This window comes from Eufriesea mexicana, unplaced genomic scaffold, assembly GCF_001483705.2.
Source record: "Eufriesea mexicana isolate 0111107269 unplaced genomic scaffold, ASM148370v2 scaffold415, whole genome shotgun sequence".
In the NCBI taxonomy this organism is placed as follows: Eukaryota; Metazoa; Arthropoda; class Insecta; order Hymenoptera; family Apidae; genus Eufriesea; species Eufriesea mexicana.
The window spans coordinates 712,572-727,244 of NW_016908639.1; the positions used below are offsets into that span (position 1 = coordinate 712,572).

Genomic DNA, 14,673 nt, shown 5'->3' on the forward strand with positions numbered 1-14,673 from the left:
CAATCGAGGAACCAACCGCAACAAAACAAGGTCGATAATTGGAAAGCATTTCTTGTCGCGATCGAACGGATTTTCGTCGGTTTATTACTAGGCCTCCGGGAGATTGGTGGCCATGACCCTGAATCCATTGTGATCCGCCACATAATGAACTTGCTGTAAGACGCCGTTGGGATCGATGTAGCTATAGGCACCTCTAGTTGTCCCGTCCAACGATCTGGACTCGGTTTTGGCGCTGGAGTCGCCGGTGTAGCTGTAATCGTATTGGCCCAAAGAGTCCTGAGTGTGATGAAGGGCGCTGTGTAGCAGCCTGTAAGGCAGAACCGGAAGTACGTAGGGTGCTGGCACGCTGACAGGCCTCTGGACGCTGCCAAGTGACACGAGTTTGCCTATTTCCAAGGAATTCCCTTGACTCGGCTGTTCGTCGTTCTTCTGGTCTTGCTGTTGGCCAGGTCGAGGTGACAGAGAAGAAACAGTCGCAGAGGGTAGTATCTTCGAGAGACTGGGGTCCGGTTTGGGCACCTCGATCCTCTCTGCCTCGGAACTAGAGAGGAGGAAGGGATTCTTCGAGGTTTGCTGAAAGAAAGCGACGGTTTCAGTGGTTTCGTAGTTTCCAGGATGATTATAGTACTCGTAGTCTTGGTGGGCTCGCAATGGAAGAGCTGGGTCTCTAAGTTGTAAAAAGGAAATTGTTATTTCTCGAGATGGAGATTGCAGGACTTCCGAGTTAGTAGGAAGGTCGCGAAGATTTGTATTTTTGTAGGGGGTTCATCTGGCAGATTTTATTTGCTCTCTTGGTCAGGAAGAAAATTAGGTTCGTTCTTTACTATGTTGATAAAATGGTTCAGGAGAGGAGATGGCATTTGCAGGTGATGTGTTTTAATATCTTGTTCAAATGGAATCTTCCGTGGGAAAAGGTAGTCTGCATTGTAGCAAGCCCATTCTTTTCTTGGGGTTTCCGGGATAATCGGAGGAAGTTGTTCATTTCTACGATACAACCTGCTACTGTAGCAAATTTATCCTCTATTTCAAGAGAAAATAAATTATTCCGCGGAAAATTAGATCCAATAATTCCACAATCCTTCCACAATTTTGAAAAATTTTTGGATACTCAATAGAGACTGCAAAAACATAATCTTCCAAATGTGAATAAGAAAAATCTTATTTTATCTTCTCTTTGAAGAGAAAAAATTATTCCACAGAAAATTAGATCCAATAATTCCACAATCCTTCCACAATTTTGAAAAATTTCTACAAATTTTCAGATACTCAGACGGGACTGCGAAAACATAATTTTCCAAATATAAATAAGAAAAATCTTATTTTATAATATTATATTAGGTTCAATCTTCGTTTCCATGGATAATATATTATTTTGCAAATGTTTAAATTCAATCTTCCTTATATATCAATTGCAGAAATAATCAACTTGATATCACATTCCATTTTCAATAAATTAATTGACTCTCTGATACTTCAAAAATTCCAAGGAAATATATTTCAATAGCTAAAATAAATTACTAAAATTTCCTAAAAATAATAGAGACAGGAAAAGCAAACCTCGTGTTAAATAATTCCGCGGTGAATTTCAGTTTTGCCTCGAATTTCTCCAGCTTCCTAAGTTAATCGAGGTGAGCTCGTTTTCGAAAAACAACGAGACACGCGACGGTATTTCTGTTCACCGCGATGTTGATAAAATGTCTAACGCGCAATACGAAGTTGCGGCCGCGGCCGGAAACCGCTCCGCGGACCGATTCCGCAGCAAATACATATTAACGCGACTGCTGTTTCCTGCAAGTGGTTTCGCGTTAATAAAGTCGAATTTCGTTCGACTGGCTGGCTTTGAAGCGAGCTATACCGCAATTTATGCCATACCTCAATTTCTCCTGGCGAAATGCGAAAATAATATTGCGAAAAATATTTAACAACTTTAGTAGCCTCGGCTGAGTGGTTAAAGGAAATTATTACGAGTAAATTTTCCTTCCTTAATTCGGAATAATATTCACTTTGCCGAAAAATAATTTTCAACCGAGAAATAAGGAACTTAAAAATTTTGCCGAAATTCTTTTACGTCCGTTTAATTTATTTTTATATCATTTATTCTTATTATTATTATCCTTTTAATTGGGATAATAATAATTATTTGCATTAAGCTATTTTCCTAAGAAAAATTGTCCAAACGGCAATTTATTTTTATACCATTTGTTGTTATTATTATTATTATTATTATCCTCGTTGTTGTAATTAAATTATTATTTAATTAGTATTTTTGTTAAGCTTCCCTAAAAATTTTCCGAACCTTGGAAAATGGAAAAATTGTTGAAATTAAAATTGGATTTTTCACATATTTTATGTTCCGTTCCCTCGGTATAATTTCCAATTTTCGAGATTATTAGTAGCTTATTCGGAAGTGGATTTAAAATTCACTTACCGCGATTTCTCGAACAGCCAAATTCTTCTCGTCGTCTTTCCTCAATTGCGCGAAGCTGAAGTAAGAGGGCAGGATCTTGTAAGAGAGGATATTCGACTGATAATTCGACTGGTCCCTCAGCTGCGACTTCTGCAGCTCCTCCAGATGGCTCTTCTTGGCCGCCGCCACTTCCGGCGTTTCCTGCATCGTCTGAAGATCGTTCTTGGGCGGCTGTGGCAAGTTACTGGCACTCACTCTGAACCCGTTTTGATCGTCTGCCGTGTAAGTCACTGTTTGCAGTATCCCATTGGCGTCGATGTAGGAATATCCTGAAACAAAACGCGAAAATCTCCGTAAAATCAACTGAAAAATCGAGCAATGCATCCACAAACTCTCATAGTGTTTTAACGCTTTGACTGCCATGTCGAAATTACACGTTTCGCTCAGAACAAGACGGGAGTATCTTATTATTCCAATTATATAAGAACTCTAGTCACTAATGACCACCATAGCAGTCGAAGTATTAAAATAACGACATTAAAATTCGCAGAGTCAAAAAATATTTAAACTATACATTTTGCTTCCCTATTGGCTAAAAATAATTCAAAACAAATAAAATTACAATAGCCTAACATAAACATATATTTCTCTACTTTTTAGATAAAATTTCTAAATAAATAAATTTACAATATCCTATCACAGACACGCATCTCCCTAATAAATATTAAAAAAATTGGCTAAACAATTCTACCGATTAAATAAAACCGAAATATCACAGTGTAACGCGTATTTCCTTATTCCAGATCGCAGAGAGATGAGAGGAGAAGAGGACTCCAATAAAATTCCGGGCTATTGAATAAAACCCTGGTACCATGATATCATAATCTATGGATTGGCGTTATGCGACTCTTCGTTAGTCGCACGACGAATCGAGCATCGATCAGACGTGGTATACTCGGTTTATGGAACGTGTATATACGTTTGGAGAAGCAGGATGAAGGAAAGGGAGCCGTGGATTGCCTAAGAGACTCGGGCGAAGATGGATCTATCGCAGGGGCGTTCGTTGCGTCACATCGATCATCGTTTTCTAAAGTGGTCGCACGCGGACGTGGGCCGTGCTGTCTATCTCGAAACGATCGTGAAAGGAATGTGTGCCATTCGCGAGGTTCCACGAGTCATCCGACAGATATGCGGACGAACTTGCCGATTTTCTCTATGATCCTTTATCCCCGCCTGTCGATGCAGCGATCGACGGAATCTGGTACACCTTGTTGATCTCGTTCTTGCTCGGATAATAAATCGGATGATCTCATGGATATGCAAGACAAAAATGGGACATCGAATTGCGAAGATATTTATAAATTGTGAAGTATCGCAAGTTTTCTACTGCATGTACACGTAGCTTTATGAAAGTCACCGAGGGTTCGAAGTCTGCCAGATCAGTCGGAAAAACCCTATTAATAATAATATAATGATATTAATAATAATAATAACAACTATATTATTATGTAATATAATATTAATAATTATATTATTATATTAATAATTTTGATATATATTCAATTCAAACTTCGCGCCTTAAAGAACCACAAAGTGTTGGCAACCCTTCAAACTAACTGTATGTATGTGAATATTGGTGGGCTTAGTGAATATCGTGTACACTACCCACGTGCAATAGAACTACAATAAAAATTGATATCAATCATAGAATTATTATATAATATAATATTAATAATTATATTATTATATTAATAATGTTGAAATATATTAAGTTCATACTTCGCGCCTTAAAGAGCCATAATATGTTGGCAACCCTTGAAACTAACTACATGTTATATTGCGAATATTGGTGGGCCTTAGTGAATATGTGAACACTACCCACGTGCAATAGAACCACAATAAAAATCGATATCAATCGTTACGAATACTCAGTTATATTATTAAGAACCTGTTTCAACTTCCACCTCCTGATATTGTATTAACAAATAATAATAACGTAGTATCGCAAGTTTTCCACTGCATGTACACGTAGCTTTACGAAAGTCACCGAGGGTTCGAAGCCTGCCAGATCAACCACCAATCCGTCTCTACCATTGTTATACCACTTTGTTAATATTACTCCTCGTATCATTTATATTATTTTCCTTCGTTTTCCTCTTCGTATCGTTTGCGTTATTTTTTCACGAACAGTGGCTGGAATTTGAAACGAAATGAGGCACGATGGCTGGGAATCCTGGTTCATAAGAGACACAAAAGAGGAAGATAAGCGGGGTACATGGAGGATGGTGGTAACGGCTTATCATGAAGAATTCAGGCGTTCAGCGAGGATAATTTCAACGACTTACCACCCTGCGTGATTCCGTTTAAACTGGATTCCGATTTTGCGTGATGGGGTCCCGTGAATGAGTAATGGTACCCGCCGGAGCCATCCTGTATGTGATACTGTCTCAATGGCGTCAACGATCCAACTGGACTCAGCCAAACGTTCGCGATCGGCGTTGCTGTTCCTCGACCGAAGAAAGTACTTAACAAGATTATCTGAAAAGAAGAGAAAAATATTTTTTAGAACACGGATGTATAAATAAATTTTTCTTAAACTTAATTTTTGCTGGATAAAATTTTCTGTGTGCTTTGTGCAGATATAGAAGTGTGACAATGTATATAGGACTGTGTTTGTGTGATACATATGCATGTATATGAGGACCATAATAAAAATGGTGGAAGAATTGTTAGAAAGAGGTCTAACAATAAACGTGAGTGTTTAATTTTCTTCTATTTTAATTCGTCATTTTATTTACCACTAATTTGGTATTTTATGTTTAATAAATATAGCATGAAATATAGTTTGTGTATGAAGAACACGATAAGAGTGGTGAAAGAATTGCTAAAATGAAGTCTAACAATAAACGTGAGTAGTTTATTTCCTTGCTTTCTTATTTGTCACTTTATTCCCCACTAATTTCTATTGAATATTTTATATTTAATAAATATAGCATAAAAGAATTATATAAATTTTAACGATCATGATTACTCCATGATACTCAAAGAAGTCAATTTAGATACGCTGCTAATGCGTATAAAAATTGTTGACAGGGCTTTCACTCTGTTTATAAATAAATAAATAAATAAATAAATTATTGGAAAATCGACAATTGTCATTGAGTCTGATAAATTAGTCTAAATATACACTATACATGTATATCTTCTTTAAATATAAATTATATCTATAAGACATATATCTACAAAATAAAATATATCTCCTCAATTCTCTTTAAATCCAATTTTTTACAAATGAATAAATAAATAAATTATTGGAAAATCGACTAGTGTCATTGAGTCTGATAAATTAGTCTATATATACAATGTATATGTATATCTTCTTTAAATATAAATTATATCTGTAAGACATATATATCTGACATATCTACAAGATAAAATATATCTCCTCAATTCTCTTTAAATCCAATTTCTCTTGAATAGTATTTCCAATATCTCCAGTACAAGTACATTTCCTTCACAGATATGGCATAACTGCTCGCAACGAGTTTAACGTCTGCAGCATCAAATTCCCCGTATCTTTAAATATAATTTCCTTTTTCAAATTAAATTTCCCGTGTCTCGAACACTTCCAGGCCCTGCCAGGTCGCTCGTAAATTTAATTCAACTTTCTCGTCAACTTCCGCGATATGGCAGCTCGAAGAGATATCGAATCTCCGCCGGAGGAACGCTCCACGGGGACGAAGCTCGAGATGAAAATCTCGCAGGAGTTGCTTTTCGAATCGAACGGGAAGATCCATGGCGGAATCGGGAATTTCCATGCACGATAAGGCTTGTCCCGAATGCGAACACGTGTTAGATCCTTCGTTGATGTTTAACATGTGTAATTTCGCCCTCTCTTGCTCGACGTTTCGACGTTTAGGGAAATCCCTGGTTCGTTCGCAAGCACAGGAAGAATTGGAAAAATCGTACGTGTCCTGAGTGCAACATTTGTCCCAATGGAAATCTACGAATTTCGAGTCTTTTGCTCGAATTTTATTTATTTCTTCCTCATTTTTACTCTGCTGCAAAATTTATTTATAGGATCTATTAATATAATATGATCTATATCCTATTTATTTATTTTTGGGTATGTATATATATTTTGTTCACTTAAGAATTGTTATATCAGAAATTTGTTAATATTATTATTAATAAATAACGTAAGATTGGTTATATCATTACGTCAATTATTAATTTGTTTAATATATGATTACCACAGTTATTAAATATAGCTGAACTCGGAAATGGACTATAATTAACACTGGGTTAACGGGACCCGTCAATTTGACGGGTTTCAAATTTTTTAAAGAAATACCCGAAAAACTATGGCATTAATTTTAACCACTTTGTATCGGAAATTAGTAATTTCACCCAAGAATTTATACAGACAATTATTTTTTTTCTAAGCTTTCTATTTTAAAAAATTTTTAATTTGTATCTAGTATACCTATCTCTACGAAAAGATAAAGTCAAATTGACAGGCTAGCTGATTTCATAAACAATCCTTATATATTTGCTTCGTTCGTGAGATCATTTCTCCAGTAATAAATATAAGAATGAAAGAAAAATCTTTAAGATGCCTCGAGAATATAAACTGAAGCGGATTGTATGGCCTGAGTATTTATTGTCGGTTTCAACAAAATCGCTCATATCGCCGAAAATTTTTAATTTTTCCTCGAATAATTTGTAATATTTTCCTTTAATGGGAGATGAAGTAATAGTTGTCTTCCCTTCGCGAATATTCCACAATATTTCATCTCTATTCCATGTAGAATACTAACAGAATTCCTTGATCGACGTTAACGTGTTTCCGGTGCATGTAGAACACTGGTGGCGAGCAGTGATTACTATAAATTCATTGCTGTCTGTGTAGAACACAGATAGAGATCTGCAATCACATCGGTTTATTTGCTCTACGTGTAGAATAATAGCCGAGATGTGTAATCGTTATCAGTTTATCTTCCTACACGGAACAATTTCGGATTATCTGCATAGATATTCGACACCCTGAACAATACTCGAACGCGAATATTAATTACATCGATCTCCGAAAAATGTCTAAATTCACCTCCTCTATTATTAACTCTTCAAATTTAAATTCATCGACTTTAATTTTAATAAAATTCACGAGTTTCAGTTACGAATTTATCAAAACCCAATGACAACAAATGGGATCAAGAAAGATGGAAAATTTAACCCTTTGTACTCGAGAGGCACCCTTCAGTTGCCATTTGATAAAATTTCGAAGATCGATATTAATTAATATGCCAAATTTAAGATAATGTAACAGTGTGCAGAGTATGGAAATCAAATAGCTCTACATGTTAATTATTAATTTCTTATTAATTTAATTTCATCAGCTATATATCAGAAAATCTTTGAACTCCTACTCATCTTTAGCCAAAAATTCTTCGAGTGCAAAGGGTGAATCATCAAACGATTGAAACTCGAGCAAATTTCCAAACCAGCAACAATAATCAACGAAATTAATTAATTACCCAACAAGAGCAATTTTACTAAAGAAACTTTAATTATTAAAGATCGAAACTAGAACCAATTTCCAAAATGAAATTAACTGAAGGAAACTAGTCATCAAAGAGCAATTAACTAATTAAATTTTATCGATAATTGACTCTCGAACTCTCGAACTAACCACCCGATCAAACGATTCGAAGTAGTATATTTGGAAGCTGGATGGTGCTTTTCAAAACCATTTTAAAGAATACAATTTTCTCTTATCAGCTGGAAAACCAGACCACGAATTAATCGAGATAGGGGACACTGGCGAATGGAGGATTCGGTGAAAAATTGGCCAGGGGAAACCACCGAGCGTGTGTTTCCGCTTGATCAAAAGGAACCACGGATAATCGGTTAACAAGGGATTCGATTACCGATAGTTAGCCGAGCAACGCGTTGAATGAGGCAGCAGCATTCCACGGAAGCGTTTACCAGCATTAATAGGGCGTCTCGCGTGGGACTTCCGCTTCATCGACGAACTTCCGACTCCGTCGCGAGCTTTCGCCGATCATGTCGAGATCACCGACATCACTGTCGAACCCCGTCGAAACCGTGAAGCCCCTTACAGAAGCCCCACGCATCTATGGGAGCGATTAGTCTATCCATTTCGTTGTAAAATGAAACAGAATATTGAAAATTAATTTATCCAGAAGAAAAATTTGTCCTCATCGCGAAGATACGACTGTTATTTAATTTATTATATATTCGTGGGACTGTTTCTCTTTTGGTTACTGATTTCGTATGATTTTTCATCTTGAAAGGTGTAAAAGATAGTTAGGAGGGAGAGAGAAGTGTGTAAGGGTGAAGGATGGAACTCGAAATTGTTCTTTTCTAGTACCACAGGCTTCAAAGCCCTCCACTTCCGGTCTAGAATTCTTGAAAAACTCGAATTTTCTAATTTTTAATCAGGACTGCTCGTGGGAAAGGAATTTGTAGCAAAATTAATATTTTTTAAATTCCCTTGCTTACTTCTTTTCAAAGGAATAAATTAATTATTTGAAATTTTGTATGAAGATTTTATGGACTTATGGGGTGAGTGAAAAATTGAGGGAAATGAGATAAATATACATGTATGAGATACATACGGGATCTATCTCATGATGAATATTGAAAAATGATTATAATAAAATTTTATTATTTAGAATATTGAAAATTAATGGGATATTAATGGCAGTGAAGATAAATTTGGGGAAAATTGCAATGTATAAAATCCACTGCTTAGAATATTAACCCTTTGACATACAATGACGTCTGGGAGACGTCGTTCATTTCATGTGCCATTGTTGATTTTGACGTCTCCGAGACGTCATTATATTATTAGATTCTTTAACTGTTTACCTGCGACAAATGAAAAGCAACATCCTGCAAAGAGATGCCATGCGTGCATCAAACATGTCTAATTCCACTACATATTCCAAAATGTTTTGAAATGTATCACACTTTACAGAACTACTAAATTATTATTTTATAGTATTACTTAATTATTGTACATTATCATTATATACCAACTTCATTAAATGTTATACAGCAATGTAAATTTGAAAATAAAACGTTCTGTTTCTAAGCTTGCTCATGAGTGTCCACAATAGAGCCAAATTAAATGGTATTCTATATTTTATTTGTATGACAAGGAGTTAATTATAACATGAATAATATCACACTAAAATGTGGGAAAAATTTTGAAGTAAGAGATCATCGTGATCAACTATACTAGCAATCTGAAATATCACTTATCACTCAACAAAGTTAAAAATTGTGATATCCAAAATAATAGAATATGAAATTTTCAATTATTTTTTAATTCTCTCCCAATGTTCAGGAAATTGTTTAAAAGCCTGTCAACGAGATACACGAAAGACAAGTGAAATAGAAAATTGACGGACTTTTAGAGACTTATAAATATCAGTTTTTCGAGGAAGCTCGAGGCAAGCAAGAGCAGGGCTGCTTTCGGAGTTGCCTCAAGTTCGAAGGCCGATTCACGCGGACTAATCGTGACTGTAGTCTGCCAGGAGCTTCGTAAAACTTGGAAATTAAATGACAACCGTGACGAGCCTGGATTAAACTTGCTTTAGTTACGCTTCGTCGCGCTGCGTATCGCGAAGCGTGTGCAGAGCTTCGCCGCGCGCGCCGTGTTCTAAACTACTTTCGAATCGCGTAATTCACCCCTTGGATTGGAGCTCCAGGTCGCGTAAAATTGGCTCAGCATCGACGAATGTTACGTTCTGTTCCATAGGATTGTCGGATCCCTGTAATCACGTTTACGCGTCGCGTTGCGTAACTTTATACTTCTCCAAACGCAAAAGCCACGAGCCTAACTCAAAATCCGCTTATAAATTTAACAAATGTCGCAGACCCTGTGCTAGTCAGCCGGATAATTTCTCAGAGGTGGAAATGCGAGAAGCGTGGGAAGAGAATTAACGCTAAAGCTACCACGACTTACAGGAATAGTTTTAAACATTTTATAAAGAATTCCTATAAAATAATACACACTTATAAATTTTTTAGTAGCTGCAGCCTTAAGGAATATTTTTAAAACTTCTGCATTTAACGTCATAATAATGACATATAAAATATATAACAATGACGTATATAATATATATATAATAATGACGTATATCAAATATATAACAATTTTAATTGTATCTATTCATTTTTGTAGTTTGTTTTTCTAAGATTCGCATGTAACTTATTTTGTCAATAATGATGAATTTTGTCAAATTATGGTACGTGAAGTACAAGTAAAAATGACTTGTACGAGGTACTTTATCCTCGCAATTGAGAATGTTACTGAAAGAGAAATCTATATACCAAAATGACAAATTGCATAAGTCACGTAAAAGATTTTAGTTCTAGTGAAGATTAAATGACCCTAATTGTTAGGATATTGAGTTTAAATTATTCGAAAATATTTTCAGATAGTGATAATTTCCAATTATCTACCTATTTTAATATTGACCCCCTATCTATTTTAATATTTTAATATTCATTATTCCACTAATAAATATATTTATTTATTAAATGTACTTATTAAATATATAAATATATTTATACATCTGTCACATCCCTCCGATACCTCGAAAGCTATCTGCCCATCCCCTACATATTTCCCCCACCACATGCTACCAAAATTATACATCTGGTCGAATCGATGAAAACCCAATGGAACCCTGAGAATAACACGAGAGATAACCCATAGACGAACCGCACAAAACATATTTCCATAATCCACTCACGAGTATCATGTTCGTGGTATGCAGGCCAGGGCGTCCAGGCACCGTGGATCTTGAATGTTCCCGTGTTTCCCGCGCGACTTTTGCCTTCCTCCCGCCGGATAATCCCAGCGTGCCACGGCTAACGGTTACAAGAGTGTGAGCTCTCGCGACGGTCCTCTTATATAGCACGGCGTACGCCGCTACCCCCACCACGCGGCCGCGGCTGCCTGGGCCCTACGGGGCCCTACGTGGGCCCGTGCTGGGCCCCACGAGGGCCCTATGGGGCACCGCGAGCCACCTCGAAGCATCGCAGGATCACAAATCACCCCGAGTTCGATTTCCAGGCCGATAAATCAATGTTTATTGGCTATGGTACGAGGCGTCGATCTCGCGCGCATTCCAGCCCGGGGATGCTCGTTTTCTGGACCGGATGCCATTCCGACGCCACCTTTTGAACCCGAGTCGACTCGAGTTTCCTTCGACTCAGAGGGAGCGGCGTCGTTAATCCGTGCTGGATCGTCTTGGCTTGACGGTAGGTGGAGGAAGGTTGTTGTTGGACAATGGCCGAGGCAGATGGTAAGAGAGGATGATCCCGGGAGTCGTTCAGGTTATGGAGGGAATCGCGTTTTCGGCGATCGTTCGTGACAGAGAATGACGACGTACGTAGGCACGGTCCCCGTCGAGGATGGACAATGACACGTGTGCAAGGTTGGAACGTTTTGGCTTGACTTTAGTGTCTCCTCTTTGTGACTGGTAGTTGTTAAAAGCGACGAGACAGTGCTGACAGTTGCCCCGTTCTCAATGTCTTTGTATATCCTCCTTTCTTTTGTCATCGTTATTATTATCATCCATTTCTTTGTTATCTTTTCGTGAAATATCGCTTTCGTGGAATCGTGGAAGAAACGTGCAGGATGCAGACCAAGCTTGGAATTGTAAATTAAGAGATAGACGATGATTGATTCCTTTGTATAGCGTAATTTCATTGCGAGTATATCTCGTGAAATATTAAAACACGGGAAAATTGATTTTTAAGAGGTAATATGCAATGACGATATTAGCATCCGCGAGTTCTATCTCTTTGTGAAGCTCACGCTCAAAGTCTCTTGGTATTGAACACCTACAAGTATTTTGCAATAGCCAATGGGAGGTTGAAAATCTTTTTACCAACATTTGCATCGATTACCTTTGCAGCGTGCAGCCTTCGACTGATCGTTAAGCAGTGATCCTTAGTTTGAAGTGGATATTGGCAATTTGAATATACGTATACACTCGTGTGCTATCTATGGCTCAGCGTTTCCAAATTTAAACAGTCACTTTTTTTCAATTATAAAAATCACTGAGACAATTTTATCCTTCACATAGAATATTTCGGTACTCCCAAATCTATTCTCTCCCTCTGCTAGTGGAAGGGGAGTGGACGTACTACTTTCTTTCCATTAGAAATCACCCTGACTTAGTTATATTAGTCTTATTTTCAGAAATTTAGGAATTCCCTAATTCTTACATAATTTCAACAAATCCTTCATCCAATTCAACAATACATCAAGTAATCTATACTTAACATTCAATGTTCATCTAAAAAGACTCCAAATCCTCCAACCCTAAATTCTTTTTCTGTCGTTACAGATTATCATGATCATCCATCTAGCAATAATCAAAGACCATACACAAAAATCAACTATTTTCTCAAACTATTCATTCCACCTGTTTCATCAGACTCTAGTTAAAGGAACGATCCAAAAATTCTCATTAAACCATCTATGCCCTAAACTTACTCATTCCACATATTCTATCAGATTCTAACCAAGAGACTTCACCAAACAACCAGTCATTCCCTAATACCTCCATCTATTCCAAAAATACCCGACATATAGCTGCCCATACCTTCCTAGAAACAGCCATCCGGCATCAAACGGACCAACTTTATTAAGCGACCCGCGGGTCACAGCTGGAGCGGCAGGATGGCTGGTGGTGTAACGACGACGGGCACCAGCCGCGATCCTCCAAGTCTACTCGTGGCTTCCACTCGCGTCGAAACGGCCGTTCCTCAGCTTTGCACGCGCAGCTGCGCGTTCCATCCTCAACGACCATGCGACGGCCATTCGACGGCCGGGGACAACGCGTTTAGTGGCAATGTCAAAAGCGACACGAGCCGCCCACGTGGCCCGCGGTGAAAAATCCTCGTCGGCGACTTGTTGCGCGGCCGAGCCGTGAGTAACGCCGATGGAATTGATGAACTCGTTACGCTCGCTTTACGCTCGTCGCATTAGCCGTGCCGCGCATAAATTTCCCGCCACGTGAGGGTTTAATTCCAGCCTTATCTCACGATTCCGCGTCCGCACGTGTGCGTGGGGTAGTGTGTATGTTCGGAGATTATGAAGACAGGTTTTTCCTTTATTCCCATATTTTTGTACTCGCTTTTTCTTCTTTATTTCTTTATTTCCAATCTCTTTTGATCCTTGTGACTCTTCTCTTTTCAAAGTTGACGTTTGTAGAAGGATATTTTCGTGAGACATCCATAATTTTGGGTGAGTAAGTTCTTAACTTTATTTCGGCCAATCTCTTTTGATCCTTGTGACTCTTCTCTTTTTAAAGTTGACGTTTGTAGAAGGATATTTTCGTGAGACATCCATAATTTTGGGTGAGTAAGTTCTTCGGAGCACGTTAATTTTATTTTTGAAGAATTGTTGTGAAACAGGTTCCATTTTATCTGACTATTTCTAAAGCATCCTTAGATCAGAAGCTTTCCTTCTGAAATCAAAGCGAAACTATTTCAGGTGTAGTTAGACATTATCTCATCTTCTCAAAAGCAAATGGAAATTTTTGCTTACAAGAAATTTCGATTTAATTCTTGTAACAGTTGCGCTAAATTATATCGATGGTTCAGGTGGTCTCCAGGTGTTCGTGCAGAAGCATCATGATTCTGAAAAGATACAAAAGACCATGCTCATGAAAAATGAGCAACTTTGGGCAACATATTAAGAAGAAATAATTGGAGGAATAAAGAACGATGTATTATACGTACATTTCTCGTTAACAGACCTAACGGATTGCGCTGTTGAACATCGAAGAGTTACAGATGTAATTAACCAAAGGCTACTTGCCAGGTAACCGATAATTAAACTGTTGCAATTACCCGAGGCACGGTCAGGCCCATGGAAGTGGACACCTTGAAAAAAGGGGCCGAGATCGTTCGACTCCCCCGACTTCCGCGAATCCTTCGTCCGGAGCGCGATCTCAATTAGTCCAGGTACCAAAGTAATCGTCCCAACTGGCCGTCCTAAGCGGCGTTCGAAATTACGAGCTTGCAGAGGTCGGGTCGACGTCTTTATTGCGCGACGGTGCGCGTTTCGCTCGTAAAACTTTCCACCAGAAATAATCCCAGCGCTGCGTGCCTTTTAACGATCATTTTTTCCACCGTCGTCGGCCTATCTGTTGCTCCTCGTGATGCACGTTCCTCGCGAACGCACGTGGGCACGCGTGCATACAACGTTGCGC

General features: G+C 38.0%; 1 protein-coding gene across 1 annotated transcript; it reads right to left on the reverse strand.

Annotated features, from left to right (window-relative positions):
• Nucleotides 1–87: 87 nt before the first annotated feature.
• Nucleotides 88–13,130, reverse strand: CPR16 (cuticular protein 16). The gene is made up of 4 exons (XM_017897338.1): nt 13,060–13,130; nt 4,753–4,945; nt 2,429–2,736; nt 88–573 (listed from the first exon to the last, which is right to left on the reverse strand). The coding sequence occupies exons 1-4, from the start codon at nt 13,075–13,077 to the stop codon at nt 88–90; spliced, it is 1,005 nt and encodes a 334-aa protein (XP_017752827.1). The 5' UTR covers nt 13,078–13,130.
• Nucleotides 13,131–14,673: the final 1,543 nt, after the last annotated feature.